General features: G+C 45.4%; 1 protein-coding gene and 1 long non-coding RNA gene across 7 annotated transcripts in view; one reads left to right on the top strand and one right to left on the bottom strand.

Moving 5' to 3' along the window:
* The window catches only part of PIGG (phosphatidylinositol glycan anchor biosynthesis class G), a 41,083-nt gene extending 37,440 nt beyond the window's left edge, over positions 1 to 3,643 (bottom strand). For 4 of the 6 annotated variants that reach the window (XM_036853035.1, XM_036853036.1, XM_036853034.1 and 1 more), the window contains exons 1-2: positions 3,349 to 3,643; positions 2,237 to 2,442 (exon numbers count right to left, since the gene is read on the bottom strand). In XM_036853035.1, coding sequence (XP_036708930.1) covers positions 2,237 to 2,442; positions 3,349 to 3,502 — 360 coding nt within the window. In that variant the 5' untranslated portion in view covers positions 3,503 to 3,643. The remainder of the gene's footprint in view (positions 1 to 2,236; positions 2,443 to 3,348) is intronic. The other 2 variants (XM_036853039.1, XM_036853037.1) reach the window with 2 other exon arrangements.
* Positions 3,644 to 4,013: 370 nt separating this feature from the next.
* On the top strand, positions 4,014 to 12,477 carry LOC118895190. Its single transcript, XR_005019901.1, has 4 exons — positions 4,014 to 4,325; positions 6,020 to 6,078; positions 8,081 to 8,227; positions 12,142 to 12,477. It is a non-coding gene; the product is annotated as an uncharacterized LOC118895190 (long non-coding RNA).
* Positions 12,478 to 25,289: the final 12,812 nt, after the last annotated feature.

The raw sequence follows: 25,289 nt of genomic DNA on the forward strand, positions 1-25,289 counted from the left end.
TGGAACTAGGCACACATAAGGTCATGCTCGGTTTCTGATGCCAGCTGTGAGATGTCACACTTCAAGCCTGTTTCCTCATCCGGGAAATGGAGAAGAGAGTGGCACCAACATCATGGAGCTTCCACGGGGCTGTGGTAAGAGTGTACAAGACAGTGCCTGCACCACGGGCGCGCCACAGCCAGTGGTAACTGCCGCTATTACAACTATAAATTCCCAGGAAAAGGAAAGGCATTCAAAAATCAGTTACAACGTTTTAGAAGGAAGCTGCTGCAGCACCTTAACATGTGAACATGCTACTAGAGACATTAGTCTTGAAATTTTAAAACTGGTGTCTCGTGGCAATTGTATCAGCACCTCCAGATGAACTAAGTCCCTTCCTAAGTGGAGGCAGGGCAGGGGACACACTCCTTAGCCAACACTACCTGATCCTATCAAATTCCAGAGCAATGTAATCCTAACTCCAGGATGGACTTCCTGTATGCTAGCTCCTCCCGGACAGAGAATGAGGAGCAAGAACCTGCAAAGGACCCAAAACAAAACACTGGTTTGGTAAAATGAAACAAACTGTGGAGAAGGGAGGACCACACCGGCCAATGCGCAAGACTGAACAGAACCTGAAGCCACCACGCTCACTTACATTTTTTCTTACAAATCTGCCCAGATTCCTAATAACTCTTTTCTTATCAGAACAAAGGAAGAATGAGTTCCTTCCACACTTCTGACAGGACAGATAAAGAAAGCAGTGATCCTGATGGTCAGGAGCCTGGATGCCTTTCTTCCAGCTTCCACAGGACTTGTTTCAGCAGAATGACTGCACCCCGAAAGGCTGTTCCCAAGCGTCCTGACTACAGGTGGCCTCCCCCACTCCCCACCACTCTCTGTCACATTCTCCTCCTCAATTTCTTCCATAGCATTTATCATCTCCTGAAACAATTTTGATTATTTATTTGTATACTTACATAATTTCTGTTCCCTCAATTAGAAAGTAAGCTTCACGAGGACAGGACAGTTGCTGTCTTGTTTTTTCACTGAACCCCTCTTATGTAGAACAGCACACAGTACATATAGATGCTCAATGAATGTTGAATGAAGGACAAACCACATCCAAAAGTGGCAGAGAGAATGGGAAACTCAAGAAAAAAAAATCAGTAAAAGATGCGGCATGAACCCCTTTAATCCCAGACTGCTTTACTCATCCAGTAAACATTTGTTGAGTAACTACCAATGCTGCCCCCAAGCTTTAAAACAAGTGACACCTTCTCACCAAATAATAAGGTGTCACACGATCATCCACAGATGTAAGGTTCAGCTAGAGACTTCTACACCATACTGGCCTGCAGTATATTCACAAACTTTTAAGCTCCTCTGTCCTTTTCTGACCCCACCTCTTCACTCAACCTTCGGGTCTAAGCTTGAATGCAATTTCCTCAGACAGGCTTTTCTGAACCACCCCAATCTAAACTGAGCCCCCAACCAGCACTGAACATCACGCTCTGTTCTTCTTCATTATGCATTAATCATACTTTGTAACTGCACATTTACTTGTATGTTCATTTGTTTAATGGCTATGTCTCTCATTAGAGACTGAAAGTTCCATGAAGGCAGAGATGTTATTTTCAAAAAGAAACTTGTTTTTGAGCAAATCAATAAAGCTTTACTCTTTTCTTTCCCCATAGTTCTTAAGTAAAGCATATGCACTTCAAAGGCACTCCCACTAAGCTGAACACCTGAAGGCGGTTTATAGAGTAAAAACAGGAATCTGTGAGGCCAGATCATGTTGGTTTGGTCACTGTGTATACTAAAATTTTGTACAAGTCATTTAACTTATCTGAATTTGCTTCCTCATCCATAAAGTCAAGTGATTGAACTAGATAACCCTAGAGGCTCCTCCCAGAACTCTAACTGACCCACTGATGATTAAAGAAGATAGCAGGTTAGCAAGGAGCATGGTATCTCTTGGATTAGATTGGCCTAGATGATCTGGCTCTAAATCTGTTATGCTTCCCATGAAGCATGAGCTTTTGGCTACCTTTACAGAGGGCATAAATCATGGGTCTTAGTTCCATCCTATCTGGGAGGCTTTTTCAGCATTCTATTGCCCCAGCCAGGTTGACAGCACCAAACTAATTTCCACTTAGTTAAAATTGGGACTCCAAGTAACAGACTACAGAGAGCCCCTCTAAACCTCTGAACGAGCCAAACCATGATCTATAATATATTAAGTCAAATTGTTTACCTTGATTCGAGGCATAGTAACTGTAGGTGGCTTTGCTTCAGCCACAAAACTGTGAGATGATCCTTTTTCCACAAGATAAGTTGTGTAGGGCATAAATTTCACACCCTCTGACCCAAACACAAAATCATCTCTCAAGGCGTCTATCAGCATAATAACAACTTTACTGAAGAGAGGCGGTGGGAGCTTGGTCCAGTTGGAAATGGCTCCTAAGTGTTTGAAAAAGAAAAAGGAAATTGAATTTTAACCTTTATTTAGCATTCAAGCACCTTATAATCTAGTTTCTGCTTACCTCTCCAGCACATACTCTGTCACACCTACATATCCTGAGCCAAAGAAAAAGGCCTGTTCTTGGGAAACAACGCTGGGGTCAGGGGGTGGGCAACAAGTAAGCTCAGGGAGCCCTAATATTATGTAGTGAACTACCCTTAGCATGATGGGAAGTACTGGCACAGGGGAGTCCCTTCATGAGTATCCTGGAATGGGACATTAGGGAGATTGACCTAAAACACAGTGTTGCAGGTAGGGGATGGGCGAGCATTTACAAACTGTCTTTCCATGGTTAGCAGCTGGTATTGTGTGGATTTGATCCAAAACGTGAGTTCCTTTACCTAAGATATACTGTTGGGTAGGTGAGGGCTAGGAAGGGGCCTAGGCAGGGAGGTCTTAACTACTGGAAAAAACGGGGTCTTGGAGGAATGCCATAGAAGAAAACACGAGAGGTCGGCAGCAATCTTATCTGTTGTGTCTTCCTGAGCAAAAAGGGTGCCTGGAACAGGGAGTGACCCAAACATCTGCTCAGGGAAGGGGGTTGGGGTGTCACTGGATGAGTAGAGCTGGGGAGAGGCTTACTTTTCACGGGTATGGAGACCTTACTCTGCGGTAAAGTAAGGGAGGAGAATCTTAGTAGGGCTGGTAGTGGTGCTTACCACAAACTTGTAGGATACATAAAAGGAGGCTGGAACGGTAAGAAGGGGACCCTAGGGGTTGGGGACCAGAATGGAAGAGACCACCGGGGAGCCGCGGGAAGAAATCCAAGAGGCGAGACTCATAAGGAGGGTCCTCCGGGAAAAGTGGGGCCCGGGGAACAGAGACGCCCGGGGAGCGGTCCATACCAGCCGAGGGTTCGGGCGCTGGGGACTCTGTTTGGTGCTCCGTCCCGGAAAAGGAACAAACGGGAACCGGGAAGAATCCCCGGAGGAAGAGCGCGACCCCGAGCACCTCGATCACTACGCAGCAGGCGGCGAAGGTCCCAGAGCCCAGCCGCATCGTGCCCACCCGCCGGGCCGGGATCCGGGTTCCCGGACCCCAAGTCACGTCTCGCCCAAAGGCAGCAGCTTCCGCCTCCAGGGAGCCGCCTCCGAGCAAGCGCGAACCGGAGATCCGGACAGGTGCCCGGCGCCCCCGCGTCTGCCGTCGCGCCGGAAATACGCGCCGCGGTCCGGGCGCTTCCGGGGCGGGGCGGGCCTGAGCTCACGGGCCCCTCGTGTACTTCCGGGGCGTCTGCCCGCAAGGCACCGCCAGCCCCTTGTTAAGGTATGAACCGCTCCGGCTGTCTCGGGTTTGTGGAGTCTATGCTGTGTGCCGTGCCTCCTGCTAGGAGCTGTCACGCATTTTGCCGCGTTTGCTCCTCAGCAGCCTGCTGAGTCAGGTGCCATCGCCCTGAGAGCCCTCGTGTGTCTTGGGCAGGTCTGTGCAGAGGACGCCGTCTCCGACCATGACTTCGAGTTGGGCTGCCGTTACCTCGCTAAGTGACCTCCAGAAGGCAAGCTGACTTCCTGGGTCTGGGTGTCCCTGTGCGGGATTGGACCCCGGGACTTTCTTGGGGCCGCATTCAAACCCCTTTACTGCCCGGTGCCTCCATCTCCGGCTTCTGGGTGTGCTGGGGGCCAACAGCTCACAGCCACCCCCTTCTCTGAATAGTTAATTGTCCTTGGCTGATGGGAACTGCTGCGCCCTGGAAGTTATCACTCCCCAAACACCTGGAGCTCATGATTGACTGGGGTTGCAGTATAAAGGCCCAGCTCCTTTGCCTCCAAGAGAGTTGACTCGTGCTATTCGTGCTCCGAGCTCCTCTGGAATGAAGTTGAAGGTAGTCTTCAGCTAAGACCACATCCCTGCTGCTTTCTCCTGCTATCTTCACATCCTCCTCCCCAGAGCCTTCCCTTGTTAAGGCTTATGCACCCGACCTCCCTTCTAAGGCTCTCCTTTAAGGAGACCAGGCCCAAGGCAGACTCCAAGGTGTGTCTCCGAGCCTTAAATGTGATGAGTCTATAACGAGTCAGTTTTCCCAAGCTCTGACGACGACAGTCTAAGCTTCTACCACCTTCTCACCAGTACACACTAACCATGAATGTTAATAATAACCATTTAATGACGGCTGAGGTTTATCTAGTTTATCACCTGCCAGGCACTAGATCAAGCCCTTTAAATGGATTATTTTATTTGGTTAACACAACAACCCTTTGAAGTAGGTAGTCTTATTATTTTTTATTGCAGACAGAGAAATGATGTTAGACTATAAAGTAGCATATCCAAAGTAACACAGCTAAACAGCCACAGAGCCAAGATTCAGAGCTATCGGTCTGACTCTGAGCCTGAACTTTGAATCTCCACACTTTGCTAACATCTCAGAAAAACAAAAAACATCTTCTCCCTTCCAGTGGTTCTTGTTATGGGCTGAATTGGGTGCTCCCCAAAATTCATATATTGAAGGCCTAACTCTCAGTAGGTCATGATGTGATTTTATTTGGAGACAGTGCTTTTAAAGATATAATTAAGTTAAAATGAGGTCATTTGGGTGGGCTCTAATCCAGTGTGACTGGTGTCCTTAGAAAAGAGATTGGGACACACAGGCACAGAGGGAAGACCATGTGCACACATGGTGAGAAGGTGGCCATCTAAGAGCCAAGGAGAAAGGCCTGAGGAGAAACAAACACTGCCAACACCTTGATCTTGGACTTCTGGCCTTTGGAACTGTCAGAAAGTAAATTTCTGTTGCTTAACTCACCCAATCTGTGGTACTTTATTATGGCAGCCCTAGCAAATAAATACAGTCTGTATTAGATTTATATCTCTTCATAAAAAATACCACAAACTTAGTAACTTAAAACTAAGTTTTATGATTTATGATCTCAGCATCTGTGGGTGAGGAGCCTGGGCATAGCTTGGTGGGTCCTCTGCAGGGTTGCATTCGAGGTATTGGCTAGGGCTGTGTTCGCATCTGGAGTCTCGACTGGGGAAGGATCCAGTTCCACTCTCACTCAGGTTGTTGACAGAATTAATTTCCTTGCAGCAGTAGGACTGAGGCCCTGGCTTCCTGCTAGCCACTAGCCAGAGGCCACCCTTGACTCCTAGACACATAGGCCTCCCTAAATAGCCGTTGACATTTCTGTGAATTAAAACTATGATGTTCTAGGTTTATGTATAAAATAGATAACTAGTGAGAACCTACTGTATAGCACAGGGAACTCTACTTGGTGTTCTGTGGTGACCTGGATGGGAAGGACATCCAGGAGGGAGGGGATATATGTATACGTAAGGCTGATTCACTTTTCTGTACAGCAGAAACTAACACAACGTTGTAAAGCAACTATACTCCAGAAACAAACAAACAAACAAACAAACAAAACTCCTAGGTGACGCAGAATCAGTGATCCCTGGGAATCCCTCTGGCAGTGTGTCCTTATTCAGCTGGGCATGGCTGGGGGAGATGCAGACACTGGGTGGGGGTCAGACCTTACAGGGGCTGCTGAACATCTCTGTTCCTTTTCCTATCCTGTTCAGGAGTGAGAATCCCCAGAATAATGAGAGGACAACCAACAGGGGAAGGAAGTCCCTGGGAGGTGAGTTGGTCTGTTTGTATTTTCCTTATTTTAGCATGCATTTTGTTATTGTGTGTTTTTGCTAGGAAATCACCAATTTCCTGTGGATTTCCAGTTTGATGCAATAGGTTTCTCTTATTTGAGTTTTAATTTTTCCTCTTTCTCTAGTTTTCAACAGAATTGTCACAATTAACGAACAAATATGGATACCTTATTGTTAACTAAAATCCATATTTTATTTGGGTTCCCTTCGTTCTCCCATTTTCTGTCCTAGGATCCCATCCAGGGTATCACATGGCATTGAGTCATAATGTCACTTTAGTATGTTTTTGGCTTTGACATTTTCTCACACTATCCTTCACTCTATGACCTCAGCAGTGTTGTGGTGGACTAGTCAGGTATTTCATAGATTGTCCCGCATTGAGATTTACTTGGTGTTTTTCCTGTGATTAAAATGGGGTCGTGGGTTTTGAGGAAGCAGATCACAGGGGTAAAGTGCTTTCTTATGACTTTATATCATGGGAACATACATCAGGGCAACTTATCACTGTTCATGTTAGCTTTGCCCTTCTGGCCCAGGTAGTGTTTGTCAGATTTTCCCCACTGTGAAGTTACTTTTTCCCTAAGTCTGTATTGTGTGTCTTCTTTAGGATGAAGTCACTCTGTGGCACCCGCACTTCAGGAGAGGGGAGTATTTTATTTACCGTTGCTGTGTACTAACATTTGAAATCGGGCAGTGTGAGCCTCCAACTTTGAATTTCTTTTGAAAAATTGTTTTAGCTCTTTGGGGTCTCTAGAAATTCCATATTTTGGCATTTCACATTCTGCTCCCCTTCACATGGATATACCCCAATTTGCTTATGCATTCATCTGCTGAAGACATCCTGATTCCATTTAGGTTTAGACATCATGAGTAGAGTTTCCGTGCACAATGGCATCCTTGTTTTTGTTTGGATAGAGTTTTACAAAGCAGTTGTGTAAATGTTGAAGGTGTGATTGATGGATCTCAAGGTGTGAGACTTGTTTGGCTTTGGAAAATCCTCTCAAACTGTATCTCGAGGCCGTCTACATGTTGCATCAGTGATGAAGGAGAGCTGCTGTTGTTCCCCACCCTCCAGTGATCGGGGTCTTCATTGTGGGAGGAGGTTAGCAGTTCTAATAGGTCCATATCGCTGCCTTGTTTTACTTTGTGATTCCCTGATGGTATATGATGTTGATCACGTTTTTGTCCACTTATTATCTGTTTATCTTCTTTGGCTAGACATCTGTTCAGATCTTTACCCATTTTTAATGCAGTTGTTTGTTTTATAGTCCTTTGTATAATTTGAGTACAAATTCTTTATCAGATATGTGTTTTGCAAATATTTTTCTCCCAGTTTGTTGCTTGGGTTTCAGTTTTCTGAAAAAGGCATTTCACCAAATAGAAATTTTTAATTTTATAAAGAACACGTTACTGGGATAAACCATAATGGAAAAGAATGTATATATATGTATAATAACTGAGTCACTTTGCTGTACAGCAGAAATTAACACAATATTGTAAATCAACTATACTTCAATAAAAAAAATAAATTTACAAAGAACATGTTATTAACTTTTTTCCTTTTGTGCATTGGCTTTTTGTGTTGTGTGTTAAAAGTCAAAGCTCATGATCTATGTGACCAAACCCATGGTCATGTAGATTTTCTTCTATGTTTTCTTTTATAGTTTTTATACTTTTATATTTTAAATTTGTCTGTGGACACTTTGGAATGACTTTTGTTGTAAGTTGCAAAGTCTGTGTCTACATTCATTTCATTGCATATGGTTTCTGATTGTTCTATACCTATTTTTCAAGAAGTCATGGTATATTTGCTGCCATATGTTTGAATTTCCAAACATTAGTGGATTCAGCAGGACGGCCAGCAGGGAACTCGGTCTCCTCTGAACTGGGAGTGGGTGCAGCCTGCATTTCCCACTTTGCCAGCACAGGGCGACAAGCCCGCCCCTCTTACCAGTGCGCACCTGCCTTTTCTGCCCACAGGCCTGGCCCTGTGCACAGCTGACAGGAGCGTGGCCTCCTCAGGAACCTCCAAGGATTTGGCTTCGGGACAGTGCAGGGCTGCACCCACACTGAGACGAGCTCGGTTTCCTCAGGACCGGCTGGGAGGTGCCTCCATGGGAGAAAAAGGTGAGGAAAAAGTGGGGAGAAGGTTGCTGTGCTGACTGCGTGGCTGACTGCCTGGGGGTGGGTGTCTGTTTTCAGAGGACCCAGCAGAGGAGTGGCTTGATGTGGAAAATTGTGGGTTTTAGTGAGTTTTGTGTGTGGTGCAGTGTCCAGTGTCCTCCTCTGGCTTGTGATGTTCCATTTTCCAGGCAGTTTATTGAGGGGACTGTCCTTTCCCTGGTGTATGTCCTTGGCAGCTTTGGCATAAATTAACTGACCACATGTGTGTGGGCTTATTCTTGGGCTCGCTATTCTATTCTTATGGCCCCTTTGTCTCTTTTTGTGTCATTTCTACACTGTTTGGTTACTGTAGCTTCGTAATATGGTTTGAAGTCAGGGAGTGAGTTTCCTCCAGCTGCTGTTCTCCTTTCTCAGGATCCCCTTGGCTGTTTGGGGTCCTTTGTGGTTCCATACAAATGTCAGGACTGTTTGTTCAGTTTCTGTGAAAAATGCCTTTGGCATTTTTGTAGGAATTGCATTGAATGTGTATATTTGGGTAGAATGAACATTTTAGCACTACTAATTTTTTCTATCCATGAGCACAGGATATCTTTCCATTTATTTATGTCTTCAATTTCTTCATCAGTGTCATAACATTTTCAGTGTGCAGGTCTTTCACATCTTTGGGTAAGTTTATTCTTAGGTATTTTGTTCTTCTGATGTTACTGTAAATGGGGTTGTTTTCTTAATTTCTCTTTCTGATGGTTCATTATTAGTGTATAGGAACACAGCTAATTTTTGTCTACTGATTTTGTATCGTGCAGCTTTACGGAATTCATTTAGTAGTTCTAATAGGTTTTTGGTGGGTTGATGTGGAAAACTGGAATTAGAAATCCCACTGTTTCTACCACATCCAGGTCATCCAGAACACCCAAGACGGGACTTCCCTTGTGACGCAGTGGTTAAGAATCCACCTGCCAATGCATGGAACGCGGGTTCGATCCCTGGTCCGGGAAGATCCTACATGCCGCGGGGCAGCTAAGCCCATGAGTCACAACTACTGAGCCTGCATGCTGCAACTACTGAAGCCCTTGCACCTAGAGCCCGTGCTCCGCAACAAGAGAAGCCACCACAATGAGAAGCCTGCGCACGGCAACGAAGAGTAGGCAACGAAGAGTAGCCCCCGCTTTCCGCAACTAGAGAAAGCCTGCGTGCAGCAATAAAGACCCAACACAGCCATAAATAAATAAATTAATTAAAAAAAATAACTAGACTGTTTTTTTTTCAAAGTTTTAATTAATTAATTAATTTATGGCTGTGTTGGGTCTTCGTTTCTGTGCGAGGGCTTTCTCTAGTTGTGGCAAGTGGGGACCACTCTTCATTGCGGTGCGCGGGCCTCTCATTATCACGGCCTCTCTTGTTGCGGAGCACAGGCTCCAGACATGCAGGCTCAGTAGTTGTGGCTCACAGGCCCAGTTGCTCTGCGGCATGTGGGATCTTCCCAGACCAGGGCTAGAACGCGTGTCCCCTGCATTGGCAGGCGGATTCTCAACCACTGCACCACCAGGGAAGCCCCAGTGTACAGTTCTTGTACACCTTTTTCCTCACCTCTATTGGAGGCTGATTCAGAACACACACAACCTCCTGGAGAAACTTGCCCTGACCCTGCCATGTACTGCCACCTAGCTGGCCTGGTACTGAGTCACCAAAAACTTTTGTTCTTTACTTGATTCTTAATTCCTTTGGAATTCTTTACTTTACTGTTGTAAATGTTTATTGTCCTTGTAATAAATCTTTTAAAAATAGAAATGAAATATTGTACTTTAATTACTCCATAGATGAGTGATGAATGGATCACACTTGACGTATGATTGTAATCTTTTTAGAATTATTAAAGTAATACACACATGTTATAAAAAATTGAAATATTACCTAAAGAAGAGGTTTGCCAATCCCACCCCCAGAGGTGACCGTCTTGAATGGTTTGGTGCATCTCTCTTAGGGTCTATCTGTCTCTATCTCTGTGTCTCTCACACACAAGCAGATTTATTTACATTTATGTTGATTTCACATCTATGTAGTCTTACAGATGGGATCCTGGGTGCAGATGGTTGGTCCTCGTGCTTCCCACCTAAGAGGACCCTGAAGTCTCCCCTGTAATCAGGGGAGTGGGGGCATTTGAGGGCATTTCCCTCTAAATATGCCTTAGTGACATATTGATTGTTTTGAATTAATGTTACTTAAGAGCCGTGCAAGAGAGACACTTTCTACCTCTTTTTAGGAAGAAATAAATCTCTCCTGTGAAAGGTACCCCACCTGGGGGCTGAGACCAGAGGGCAGAGGGCTGCAGGCGTGCTGGCCCCTGCAAATCAGTTCATTCTGGGAACCTTCTGTCGTGACTACTGAGGCGCCAGTTAGCTTTGTGATGACCAAAGCCAACTCCTCTCTCTGCCTATTTCTGAGAAAAGGCCTGAGTCTGAGCCATTATAGATTCTCTGGATTTCTTGGCATATGGACTGACCTGCACCCTCTCATCCTGACAGACCCCTTGTAGAAACACCTTCACTTTAAGAGTTCTTTCACCTCGTCCAGAAAATAAACAAAGCCCCCATCCCCATCCCCGTCCCCAACAAACAAGCAGACAGATATCCGGCTGCTCTCCTACCTCAGCCACTTCAGAGAGTCACTCTCTTAGAAATACCTTAAGCTCAATGACATACTGCTGTCTCCCTTTCTCTGGCACCATGCCATCCCTGGGTGAGCCCCGTCTTATGTGGGCTTGACGGCACCACTTAGATGAGCCAGAGACAGTACCCCAAAGTGTACTGATGGTACCACCATACATTGAAAATGACCTACACACCAAATTGGCCTTAAACACGGTGGTCCAGAGACCAGGGATGTGCATGTGCCTCTGATGAAATCATTGCTCAGGAGACCCCAGCATCTATCATCCATCTTCTCCATGTTCTTCTGACCTTTGCTCTTCCTCTTTTTAGCTGATATCTTGCTAGATTGTTCATGGACAAATTAGATCCCATCTGGCAAGAGGAGAATCATCTTCCCAACACATGAGAAGAGAACAGTCATGGGCCCGCACCCATCTTATCCTCCTCTGCCTGCCCAGCCCGTCATGTCAGAAACATGTGTCCCTCCTCCTGTCAGAAGCCAGATGCCAGGTAAAGGACTTAGATGTAAAGGAAACCAGAATATTGTCTTGAGCTACAGACACTTCAAAAAACAAAGCAAAAACAACATCCCGCCCCACCCCCAACAGCAATACACCAGGTGCAGAAGGGCATGCTGAGCCTTCCCCTTCTTTTTCCTGGAAGCAGCAGATAACATGTCATGCCTCACCCGCCCCAGGAAGATATCTTCCCTCTCCTGGAAGGAGAGTGACATTGTGATCGTCAGGGGCAGAGAGTGGAGAATGAGAGAATTCTGTACAAACAGACCTTGTTCAACCTAATTCTCATCCTTCTTAGCCTCCCCACTTAGTGCAGTTCCTTTTCCACAATCGCCTCTCTTTGTTCAACCCAACAGAAAAGAATTTAGGTTTTGCCACTTCTCTGGGTCTTTCTTCATTTCCTTAGGAGAGCGCCCTGGGTCAGGTAAAACTTGTGGGAAATAAATGTGTATGGTTCCCTCCTGTGAGTCTGTTTCATGTCCATTTAATTCTCAGGACCAGCCTTCAGCTCTGTGAGGGTGGAGGTCTGGTTTTGTCTCGGCCACATCTTCCTTGCCGGCATCTTTGAATTCTACCTCCTTCCTTGGCTTGATTCCTCAGCATGCTGACATGCTCTCAGCTACCATCTTCGGAAGCTCTGTGAACATGGGCTGTGTGTTTCAAAATGAAACACGTTTGTACCCTACGATACAGCCCTTGAATTCCTTGGTATTGATGGACCTAAATGAGTCGAATGCTTATATCTCTACAGAAACCTGTATGGGACATTTTATGGCAGCTTTATTCATAACAGCCAAAACTTGGAAGCAACCAAGACGTCCTTCAGGAGGTGAATGGACACACAGACTGGTCTCCATCCATGCAACAGAATGTTCTTCAGCACTGAAAAGATATGAGAGAGATATGGAGCCATGGGGAGATGGGAGGGGCACCTTAAGTGCATATCACTCACCAAACGAAGCCAATCTGGGGCTTCCCTGGTGGCGCAGTGGTTGAGAATCTGCCTGCCAATGCAGGGGACACGGGTTCGAGCCCTGGTCTGGGAAGATCCCACATGCCGCGGAGCGACTAGGCCCGTGAGCCACAATTGCTGAGTCTGCACGTCTGGAGCCTGTGCTCCGCAACAAGAGAGGCCGTGATAGTGAGAGACCCGCGCACCGCGATGAAGAGTGGCCCCCACTTGCCACAACTAGAGAAAGCCCTCGCACAGAAACGAAGACCCAACACAGCCATAAATAAATAAATAAATAAATAAAAAAAAAAAAAAAAAAAAAAAAAAAGCCAATCTGGAAAGGTGGCATAGCTTAGGGTACCAACCACATATGACATTCAGGAAAAGGCAAACCAAAGAAAGGGTGGGTTGCCAAGGGTTTGTGGCAGGGTTGAGGGATGGGGCATGATAAACAGGTCGAGCACAGAGGATGTTTTTTTTTTTGGTATCTTTTTAATAACTTTATTGAGGTAAAATTCACATACCATACAATTCACCCATTTAAAGTATACAATTCAGTGGCTTTTAGTATAGTCACAGAATTGTGCATCTATCACCACTATCAATTTTAGAACCTTTTTATTACCCCCAAAAGAAACTTTGTACTTTCAGTCTCTACTTCTCAGTACTCTCAAATCCCCCAGCTCTAGGCAACAACTAATTTTCTATTTTCTGTCTCTGTAGAGTTGCCTATTGTGGACATTTCATAAAAATGGAATTATACAACATGTGGTCTTTTGTGACTGGCTTCTTTCATTTAGCATAATGTTTTCAAGGTTCATCCATGTTGTACCATGTGTGAGTACTTCATTCCTTTTTATGGCTTAATAATATTCCACTATATGGATATACTACGTTTATTTATTTATGAGTCGAGCATTTGGGTTATTTCGACTTTTTAACTACTATGTATGATACCGCTATGAACATTCACGTACAAGTTTTTGTGTGCATATACGTTTTTATTTCTCTTGAGTATGCATACCTAGGAATGAAATTAATGGGTATGTATACCCAGTATATATGTTACTGGGTCATATGGTAACTGCATGTTTAATCATTTGAGAAATTGCCAGACTGTTTTCCAAAGTGGTTGTACCATTTTACATTCCCACCAACATTGTTTGAGGGTTCCAGTTTTTCCACATTCTCACTAATATTTCATATCTGTTTTTTAAAAAAATTATTATAACCTGGGCTTCCCTGGTGGCGCAGTGGCTAAAAATCCGCCTGCCAATGCAGGGGACACGGGCTCAAGCCCTGGTCTGGGAAGATCCCACATACCGCGGAGCATCTAAGCCCGTGAGCCACAACTACTGAGCCCACGTGCCGCATCTACTGAAGCCCGTGTGCTCTACAGCCCGTGCTCCACAACAAGAGAAGCCACTGCAATGAGAAGCCCGCGCACTGCAACGAAGAGTAGCCCCCCCGCTTGCTACAACTACAGAAAGCCCGCGCACAGCAACAAAGACCCAACACAGCCAAAAATTAAAAAAAAAAAAATATTATAACCATCCTAGTGGGTATGAAGTGGCATCTCATTGTGGTTGTGATTTGCATTTCACTGATGGCTAATGATATTGAGCATCTTTTCATGTGCATGTTGGCTATGTGTGTATCTTCTTTGAGGAAATGTATTCAGATCCTTTGCCCATCTTTAAATTGCTTTTTTTCCCTTTTATTACTGAGTTGTAAGACTTCCTTACATATTCTAATACAAGTTCCTTGTCATATATGTGCTTTTCAAATATTTTTTCCATTTGTGTCTTTTCACTTTCTTGATGGTGTCCTTTGAGGCACAAAAGTTTTTAATTTTTATGATGGTCATTTATGTTTTTGGTAATATCTAAGAAACTACTGACTATCCAAAGTCATAAAGGCACCTATGTGAGACTGATAAAAGTTTTTTAAAAATTCAAAATCAGGAATAAAAATAGGATCACTGAAGAGTCTAAAGAGATTATAAAGATCATAAAAGTATATACAGACAATTGTATGTTAATAAATTTGAAAATGTAAATGAAATAGAGAAAGTCCTAGAAAATACAACTTAAAAATAACACGAGGAGAAATAGAACTGAATATTCCTATAACTAGTAAAAACATTTTAATAAATTAAAACACTTGACACAAAGAAAATTCCATTTGGCTTCATTAGTGAAAATTCCAGTCTTCACAAATTCTTCCAGAGAATTTTAAAAAGGAGAATACACTTAACTCGTTTTATGGGAAGCATAATCTCGATACAAAACCCAACAAAGACAGTAAGAGAAAGGAAAATTATAGGCGAAGTCATTCATGAATATAGTTGAAAAAACCCTGAGTGGGAGTAAGATGGAGTAAGCACATCCCTCTTGGTCTTTCCCACTGAATGCAGCTATAAAACCTAGCCAGAATAAACAGAGCAGAAGCTATCTGAGGACTCTGAAAAGGACTCTGGCAAATTGGGGAAGACTGAAATATGGAGCTCTGAACTGGCAATGAGCTCACCATTTTTTATCCTCTGGTTCTTCTGCCACTTGACCGCAGACATAGGCACAGCTATGAAAATGCATGGCAGAGTGGGCTAAGTAAAGCTCTAGCTTTTACTTTTCCACAGAGGATTTTTAAGGCAGTGAAACTATTCAGTGTGATACATTCATGGCGAGATATCATTTGTCAAAACCCATAGACTGTGCAACACCAGGAGTGAACCCTAGTGTAAACTCTGGACTCTGGTGATCATGATGTGTCCATGTAGATTCATCGATAGTGACCAACACACAGAATGTTGATAGGATAGTTGGGGAGAGAGAAACTCTGAGCGCCTGTGTAGGTGGGGAGGGGGTAGATGGGGAGAGCAGTAACAGCAGAGCAGGGGGCATATGACACCTCTCTGTACTCTGCCCAATTTTGCTGTGAACTCAAAACTTCTTTAAAAAAATGATAAACCTTATTTAAGCAAAGAAACAACATTCCATTAGCATCACATGGCTGTTCCTCTTCAAATCCTCAATCTGTCTGGGCCACTTGAAAGTCAAACTTCAGCGGACAGTTGGCCTTTCAACCTGCATCTTTTCAAAGCTTCTTCTGCATCTACTCTTTATCTCACTACACTTTTGTTTTTTAATTTTCAATTAAAAAAAATTTTTGGCCGCTCTGTGAGTCTTGCAGGATCTTAGTTCTCCAACCAGGGATCGAACCCGCACCCTCAGCAGTGAAAGCATGGAGTCCTAACCACTGGACTGCGAGGGAATTCCCCAACACTCTTTTTTTTAAGATAGTATTTTTTCTTCTTTTTAAAAATTGATGTATACTTGACGGGCAATATTACATATTAGTTTCCTGGTATACAACATAGTGACTTGATATTTTTATACACTACAAAATAATCACCAAGATAAGTCTAGTTACTATTTGTCACCATACAATGTTATTACAGTATTATGGACTCTATTCCCTATGCTGTACATTACACCCCATGACATTCGTTTTATAACAGGAATTTGGAACCTCTCAATCTTTCTCACCTATTGCACGCATCCCTCCACCCCCCCTCCCATTTGCCAACCACCAGCATGTTCTTGGGATCTATGAATCCCTTTCTGTTTTGTTGTGTTTGTTCATTTGTTTCGTTTTGTTTTGTTTTCATTTGTTTTGTTTTGTAGATTCTATATATAAGTGACATCATAAGGTAATTCTCTGCCATATTTCACTTAGCATAATGTCCTCTAGGTCCATTCATGTTGTCGTAAGATTTCGTTCTTTTTTATGGCTGAGTCATATTCCAGTGTGTGTGTGTGTGTGTGTGTGTGTGTAGTTTTCATATATATATATAAATATATAAATATATATATAGAGAGAGAGAGAGAGGGAGAGAGAGGGAGAGAAACTATATATATGAACTTTTCTTTATCCATTTTTCTATCAATGGATACTGTGCTGGCTTCCATATCTTGACTGTTGCCAATAAAGCTGCCATGAACATAAGGGTGCATATATCTTTTTGAATTCGTTTTTTGGTTTCCTTCAGAAAGATACCCCCAAGTGTAATTCCTGCATCATATGGTATGTCTATATTTAATTTCTTGAGGAACCTCCATACTGTTTTCCACAGTGGCTGTACCAATGAGCATTCCCAGCAAAAGGGAATGAGGATTCCCTTTTCTCCACATCCTCGGCAATACTTTTTATTTGTTATCTTTTGGATGATAGCCATTCTTTCAGGTGTGAGGTGATAATCTCACTGTGGTTTGGATGTGCATTTCCCTGATGATGAGTGATGCTGACCATGTTTTCATGTGTCTTTTGGCCATCTGTATATATTCTTTGGAAACATGTTCAGTCTTCTGCCAATTTTTTATTTGGATTTTTGTTTTTCTGGAGGTTGAGTTGTGTGAGTGAGTTCTTGGTCTACTTTGTGTATGAACCACTTCCAGCTATATTGCTTGCAAATATTCCTCACATTCAGTAGGCTGCCTTTTTGTTTTGTGGATAGTTTTTTTTGCAGTTGAAAAGCTTTTCAGTTGGATGGAGTCCCATTGGTTCATTTTGCTTTTATTTCCCTTGCTTGAGGAGACAGCTCCGACAAATCTTGCTAAAACTTATGTCAGTGTACTGCCTATGTTTTCTTCTAGGAGTTTTATGGCTTCAGGTCTTATATTGAAGTGTTTGATTCATTTTGAGGTTATTTTTTTAGATGGTATAAGAAAGGATTCCAGTTTGATTCTTGTGCATGTAGCTGTCCAGTTTTCTCAACACCATTTATCGAAGAGGTTATGTTTTCCCCATTGTATATTGTCACCTCCTTTGTCATAGATGAATTGACCATGTAAGCATGGGTTTTTTTCTGGGCTGTCAATTCTGTCCCATGGGCATATGTGTATTTCTTTTGTTCCAATACCATATTGTCTTGATGATTCTAGATTTGTAGTATAGTTTGAGATCAGGGAGCGTGATATGTCCAGGTTTGTGCTTCTTTCTTAAGACTGTATTGACAATTCAGGTTCTTTTGTGTTTCTATACACAGTTCAGAATTCTTGGTTCTAGTTCTCCGAAAAATTCCGTTGGTATTTTGACAGAAATGGCATTGAATCTCTAAATTGCCTTGGGGTGTGGAATCATTTTAACAATACGAATTCTTCTAATCCATGAGCATGGTATGTCTTTCCATTTGTTTGTGTCGTCTTCAATTTCTTGCATCAATGTCTTCCAGTTTTCTGAGTACAGGTCTTTTACCTCCTCGGTTAGATGTATTCCTAGGTATTTTATCTTTGTTAATGTCATTGTCCATGGGGTTGTTTTTCTTAATTTCTCATTCTGACATTTTGTTGTGAGTGTATAGAAATGCAACCGATTTCTCTAGATTAATTTTGTATGCTGCAACTTAACTGTGTTTTCTGATGAGTTCTATTTGGTTTTGGGTGTCATCTTCAAGATTTTCTGTATAGAGTACCATGTCATCTACAAACAGTGACAGTTTTACTTTTGCTTCTGCCATGAGATTCCTTTTATTTTTATTTTTTAAAATCTAATGACTATGACTAGGACTTCTTAGACCATGTCAAATGAAAGTGGCTGGAATGGTCAGGGTTAGAGTTAGGTTTAAGCATAACTGGCCCTCTTCCCCTTCCTCTCTCTCCATGTCTCTGAGACCTCCATGAAGGACAGGACTAGTCCACAGTCACAAATAGCTCAGGGAGTTGAGCTGGACCATTGTTTTTCTGCCCCCTAGTCCTGGGCATAGTTTTGTGTACTGTCTGTGTATCTTCTTTGGCCAGGTGTCCATTCAGATCTTTCCCTATTTTAATTGGGTTGTTTGTGTTAGAATTATTTGTATGTTTTGAGACAAAACCCTTATTAGATATGTGTTTGCAAATATTTTTCTCCTGTCTTGTGACCTGTCTTTTGATTTTCCGAGTAAGGTCATTCACAGAGTACAAATCTTTAATTTTATTAAGTCCATGTTATTCCTTGTTTTCATTTTTAGATTGCCTTTTTGTGTTGTGTGTTAAAACTCCAAAGCTCATGATTTACATGGGCAAACCCAAGCTCATGTCAATTTTCTTCTATAATTTTGAATAGTTTTGTATTTAAAATTTGTCTGTGGGGACTTCCCTGGTGGCGTAGTGGTTAAGAGTCCGCATGCCAATGCAAGGAACAAGGGGTCGAGCCCTGGTCCAGGAAGATCCCACATGCCACAGAACAACTAAGCCTGCGCGGCACAACTACTGAAGCTTGTGCGCCTAGAGCCCATGCTCCCCAACAAGAGAAGCCACTGCAGTGAGAAGCCCGTGCACCGCAGCGAAGAGTAGCCCCTCTCGACGCAACTAGAGAAAGCCCACATGAAGCAACGAAGACCCAACGCAGCCAAAAATAAATGATAAAATAAAATAAAATTTGCCTCTGAATAACTTTGAGTGAATTTGGTATAAATTGTAAAGTTTGCATCTACATTCATTTCATTCCAAATGGTTTCCAATTAATTGTTCCTTAACTAATTTTAGAAAACTTTTGGGATAGAGACTCCATTTCAGTTTGAATTTCCAGTTTAATGGATTCAGCAGTCCTGTCAGTAGGGCGCGCTGCCTCCAGTGACCTGTGAGGGAGGCGCGGCCTGCACTTCCTGCACTGACCACAGGGTGGCGCCGAGTTCGCCTCTCTGACCCACAGCGCATGCTCGTTCCCTGCGCACTCGATTGTGAGGTCAGCTGAGAGGAGTTGAGCCGCCTCAGGCGCGGGGGCGGGGGCGGGGGCCTTCGGGTAGGACGCCCGGCTCAGCGTCTCTGCTGAGAGGAGCTGGGTCTCTGTCTCCTCAGGACTCGCTGGGGTTTCGGCTTCAGGACAAAGTGGGGCTGCGTCCACGCTGACTAGGGAACTAGGCTTCCTGAGGACCCAGGTGATGCCTGAGGAAAAGGTGAAGAGACGGTGAGGAAAAGTGGGGAGAAGCTTCCTGTGGGCGACTGACCGTTGAGGGGGTCCGTCTTCGTGTGAGCGAGGGAGGGCTTGGCGTGGAAAGCTGGGTTTTTGGTCAGGTTTGTGTGCAGGGTAGCCAGCATGAGTTATGGGGCGTCCAGTTTTCCCAGCACCATTGATCGTGGGGAGTGTCGTGCTCCTTGGTGTGTCCTTGGTCCCTGTGTCATAAATTCACCGACCCCGTCCGTGTGGGTTGAATTCTGGTCTCTCTGTCCTGTTCCTCTGGTCCCTGTGCCCGTTTTGAGCCAGTTCCACACTGTTTTGGTGACTGTCGCTTCTCAGCAGAGTGTGACGTCAGGGAGGGAGATGCCTCCAGCCCGTTCTCTTTTTTCAGGGTTTCTTTGGCTATTTGGGGTCCTTTGTGGTTCCCCACAGATATTAGGAGGATTTGCTCTATTTTGGGGGAAAATACCGTGGAATTTTGGGAGGGATTGCATTCACTGTGTCCACTGCTTTGGGTAGAATGGATATTTTAACAATATTAAGTGTTCCATTCCATGAGAACAGGGTATCTTTCCATTTATTGGTGTGTTTTTCAATGTCTTCATCAATGTCTTAAAGTTTTCAGTGTGCAGGTCTTTCACCTCCTTGGTTGACTTTATTCCCAGGTATTTTGTTCTTTTTGATGCATTTGTATATAAGGTTGCTCTCTTTCTCTTTCTGATGGTTCATTATTAGTGTTTAGAAATGCAACTGATTTCTGTGTATTGATTTTGCAACTTTACTGAATTTATTAGTTCTAATAGTTTTTTCTGGAATGAAGTGGAAAATTGGAATTCAAAAATCCCACTGTTTCTACCATATCCAGGTCGTCTGCAACACAGAGGACAGCGGCTCCTAATATAACCTTCCCACAGTGCCTCTAAATGACATGTGGACTTTGGGTGAACTGGATCTGGGTAAGGCTTGGCTTCTATATGGGATTTTGATGTTTTCTCTGCTTTTCTGGCATGCTGTTGACATACATGATGTTTTGAAAAGTAATTGACTTTCCAGTAATTTCAAACATACAACTTTACATACATAAAAACAAGTCTTGTACCTTGATTAAATATACTCCTAAATATTGATGTTGACATTATTAAAAATGGAATTGTTTTCATAAATTCTTTCAGATTTTTTGCTAGCGTATGCATATAAGGTAGATTTTCATGAATTGATATTTTGTTCTATAACTTTGCTTAATTAGTTGATTAGCTCAAATAATTTCTTTGCTGATTATAGGTAGTTTTATATATAAGATGATGTGACCTATGTTCTGTGAAGAGACACAGTTTTAATTTTTCCATTCACCCACGGATGCCTTTTATTTCTTTCCTCAAGATTCTGGGTAGGACTTCCAGTACACTATTGAGTAACGGTGATGAAGGCCAGCTTCCTGGCCCTGTTCCTGATTTCAGGAGTAAATCTTTCAGTCTTTAACGTTGAGCATGATGTTTGCTGTGGCTTTTTGTACTACTCTTTTCCATATTGAACAGATTTCCTTTTATTCCTGCTTTCTTGAGTGTTTATCATGAAATAACACTGGATTTTCATTGTAGATTTTTTGCATTAATTGATACGATTATGTGTTTTTACTTCACACCATTTTTGTGGTTTAATACATTGCTTACTTTTAATATGTTGAGCAACCTGAAATTTCTGGTGTAGAGATACTTGCTTATGGCATTATCCATTTAAAGTTCTGTTGGTTTCATGTTGCTATTATTTTGTGATAGATTTTTACATTCATATTTATAAGTTGTACTGGGGTAGTTTTCTTGTTTTTTTCCTTTATTTTTAAAATCTTTTTTAAAATAGTGGTTTTATTTCATTTTAATTATTTATTTATTTTGGCCACATCCCATGGCTTGTGGGATCTTAGTTCCCCAGTCAGGGATCGAACCCGAGCCCTTGGCAGTGAAAGCACAGAGTCCTAATCACTGGGCCACCAGAGTATTCCCCAGTTTTCTTTTCCAAGATGTATTTGTATAATCTGATTAGACTTGGCTTGGTGTAAGTGGTTTGGAGGGTTAGCATTAGGGCTGGGGCTGGTGTGAGGGTTGGGGCTGTGTATGGTTTATGGTTGCTGTTACGGTTTAAGTTTTATGGTTAATGAGTTATTTATGGGTATGGTTAATGAATATATTTTATGGTTTGGTTATGGTTATGGTTTTGCTTATTGGTTAAGGTTTATGATTTTGGTCTCAGGGTGTTAGGGTTCTGTGTTAGAGTGGGTGTTAGGGTATGGGTGAGAATTGGGGTACAGGTAGGATGCGGGTAGAGCATGGGTTAGGGTAAGGTACAGGTTTAGGGTACGGGTTAGGCTAAGGTTAGGTCAGGGCTTAGGGTCAGGATCAGAGTTTAGGGTTAGGGTCCATGTCAGGATTAGCGTCAAGGTTGAGCGAGGCCACTGTTTTCTGCTCCTCCAGTGCTGGGTTCTGATTGATAGATGAATGAAATGTCTGCTCTGGTCACCCACTGTTTCAAATTGAGCTCAGCCTTAGTCAAGGGTTCTTAGGGCCTCAGAGGTCATGCAGGGTTTCCCTCCACCCTCCCTCCTGGGAAGGGTGATGCAGGCCCCACTCTGTCTGGGCAGCCCCAGGTCCAGCATGGCCCTGACATGCAGGATACTAAGTAGACGTGATGTAAGACTCGGTGCATCAGTCTGCCAGCCCCCAGGTGCTGCCTTTTTTTTTCTTAATTAATTAATTAATTAATTTTGGGCTGTGTTGGGTCTGCATTGCTGCACGGAGGCTTTCTCTAGTTGCGGCGAGTGGGGGCTTCTCATTGCGGTGGCTTCTCTTGTTGCAGAGCACAGGCTCTTAAGCGCGTGGGCTTCAGCAGTTGTGGCTCGCGGGTTCTAGAGCTCAGGCTCAGTAGTTGTGGCACATGGGCTTAGTTGCTCCACAGCATGTGGGATCTTCCCGGACCAGGGCTCAAACCCCTGTCCCCTGCATTGGCAGGTGGATTCTTAACCACTGCGCCACCAGGGAAGTCTGGTGTTGCGTTCTTGAGGGCTGGTGGGGCCCTCCTGGGACTGGATGGATCCTTTGTTCCATCTGCACGGGTGTCCAAGCAGGTCTCAGAACAGCCCTTGGCCTCTGAGCGTCCAGGCAGGCACCCACGTTCCTCCAGCTCAGGTTAGCCTTGGCCCCTCAAGCCCCCGTGGCCAATTACTGAGCTGATTGTGTCTTTACTCTTTAAAATTAAATCACTCTCTCCAGGTGGGCGAGAAGTTTACTTGTGAACTTAGTTCCCACTTCTCCATTCTTTGGCCACTGAATAAAGCCTGTGCTCTGTCGGTCTCAGCTTTGGTTTCGTTATTCGCCTATTTGAACCAGAATGGAAAAAGGAAACGTTCCCTGTCGAGGCAGTGATCCTCAGCCAGGCTAGGGCCCGAGTAGGGTTCATATGACTTGATTTCGTAACAGTGTGTAAGGGGACGGTGGTCTCTGCCCGTGGGGTGGTGGAGGGCACACCTATAGCCACAACACTGGTTCCGTGGACAGCATGGTCCCCTGTGGGCCTGGACCGTGTGCTCTCGTCCCCCCACGCCCGACACCACCTGACGGTCATGACGTGGTGACACTGGCTGCTGGGCGTCCAATCAGGAGGGACCCAGAGGCAGCTCCTGGTGCCAGACCAGACGTGTCTTTTCACGGGCCATGGACATACTGGGTCTGAGGACTTTGCTTTGTGTCTAGAGAACAAACTGAGCCGCTAGAAGCTGATCTGTGCTGTGGATTTGAAACTCATAGGCAGGGCAAGAGCTCCCACTGGACACTGGCTCGGAAGCTTCCGCACGGGTGATGACCACACCAGTGCTTCCTGCCTGAGCCCTCCAGGCTTCCCGCCTGCCTCCTGGGGCCCCAGATACTGGGCTGATAGGGCTCAGCGGCTGCTGGGACTTGAGGTCCAGATGCTCCCAGGTGTGGGGTAAACATGCCACTACCCACTGGAGCCTCCCTTCTCTGAGGTTCAGGAAACAGGAGGACCCACCAAACTGAGCCCATCCCTGGGCTCTGCTGCAAGTCTGCTCAGATTTGCTCTCCTGATCCTGAAGACAGACCTGCGGGAAACAGGGCCTAGCGATTCCCATTCTGATGGTGTTCTGTGGAATTTCCATGGGACCCCTTTCTACCCTGTTCTGAGCAAATTACTAGTCAATCCATGCTACTGTCACCCGATAAACAGACTGGGAAGTTGAGACTCCAAGAAGCCAAGTAAGCTACGCAGAAGCACAGATGTGGGAGCAGGAAGTGGGGTCTGTGCCCATCGCCCGCCCAGGGTGAACGATTGCTCCCAGCAGGTTCCATGTCCCCCCTCTGAGGGGACTGGCTCACAGGGCCTCCTCTTAGGCGGATTCACTTTGCAAACCTTCCCTTCAGCAAGATTCCTCTTACAAAACCTTCCTTTCATGGGATTCATCTCACAATGCTGTTTTTGGGGTCACCCAGGAAGTTTATATCACCCTGAAGCGTGTTCAGCCTCACGTCACCAGAGCAGCTTTCCTGGGTGACACTCACCACTTGCCCGTCCACTCCCAGCTGAGACCCAGAAGTGCCCCCTTGGGCCCCAAGCCCCACGGCTCTGCCTGGGTGCCCACTCCCCTCCTGCCTGGTCCGTCCCTCTCACGTCCCCTGCAGGGTCACCAGGAGCTCCCACTCATCCTGTGCAGGCTGTCCGCTCTGTCCTGGGGAGGCCTCCGTGGTGTCAGGTAGAAGAAACAAGAGGTACTGGTGGGGCCTCCCTCACGCAGCACAGCAGCCAGCAACCGCCTACTGACCTCGTCACTGTGGCTGGGTCTAGATGGGGGTTCAGGGGGCCCGCAGTAGCTCCTGGTTCTCATCTCACCCCAGCACCGCCCACAGGGAAGTCGCTAAGCAACTCTGTGCTGGCTGCATACAGAGGACGCTCATTCACAAGCTCCTCCCAGCCCCCGGGGCTCTCGTGGGCAGACCCTTCCCAGGATATGGAGCTCACCTGGGCAGGCACCCAGCAGCCCCTGGGGCTCTCGTGGGCAGACCCCTCCCAGGATATGGAGCTCACCTGGGCAGGCACCCAGCAGCCCCCGGGGCTCTCGTGGTCAGGCCCCTCCCAGGATATGGAGCTCACCTGGGCAGGCACACAGCAGCCCCCGGGGCTCTTGTGGTCAGGACCCTCCCAGGGTATGGAGCTCACCTGGGCAGGCACCCGGCAGGGCTGGGCACACAGGAACCGTGCACGTGGCCCTCGTTGCAGAGCACCCCAGCCCACCTGTTGGTCAGAGCTGACCCTGAGCACCTCAGAGCAGGACCTGAACTAACAAACAGCAGCTCCGACAGGTCTGTGACCCTGGGCTTCACTCTGTGCGGCCTCCCTCCGCCTGGTCTTCCGGGGGCTTCCACTGCAGCTGGGGCACCAGGCCTCTGTCTCCACTCACCACCCCTCCTCTCCCTGACTCCTGGGTTCCTCTCGTGTGGAGAGGGTCTTCTTGAAGTTGTTTCCTACTCATGAGCCAGTTAAAATGATTAGAAAATCAGCCAGAGTTGTAGCCCCATGTCAATCCTGACCCTCAGGACCCCACACCTGTTCCTTGGGCCTGGCCGGCACAACAAGGCCCGTTTTCTGCAATTATGAGCCCCTGAGGGGCGAGGATTGGCTGGCCTGGGCAGCCTGACCCGGCCGGCCAGCCCTCCCCAGGTGTGCCTGGGCTGAGGTCAATATAAACACCCCTCCCGGCAGCAAGAGCCCCTGCAGCTGTGCCTGACGCCATATTCTCTGCCCCGTCAGCAGTCTCGGGGCTGGGCTGGTGGGAGGGAGGGAGGGGCCACGGCCGTGAGGGTGGCCCGGTCTGAGCGGGCCTCTGCTGGAAGTTCTCCCCGGGCAGAGGTGAGGAAGCGAGAAAAGGGCAGTGGGGGCCAGGACAGGAGGGGTAACTCGGGTAGGGGAATGGAAAGCTTCTAGAAGAGCAGCCGGGGCCAGGACCGTCC

Source organism: Balaenoptera musculus, chromosome 5, assembly GCF_009873245.2.
Source record: "Balaenoptera musculus isolate JJ_BM4_2016_0621 chromosome 5, mBalMus1.pri.v3, whole genome shotgun sequence".
In the NCBI taxonomy this organism is placed as follows: domain Eukaryota; kingdom Metazoa; phylum Chordata; class Mammalia; order Artiodactyla; family Balaenopteridae; genus Balaenoptera; species Balaenoptera musculus.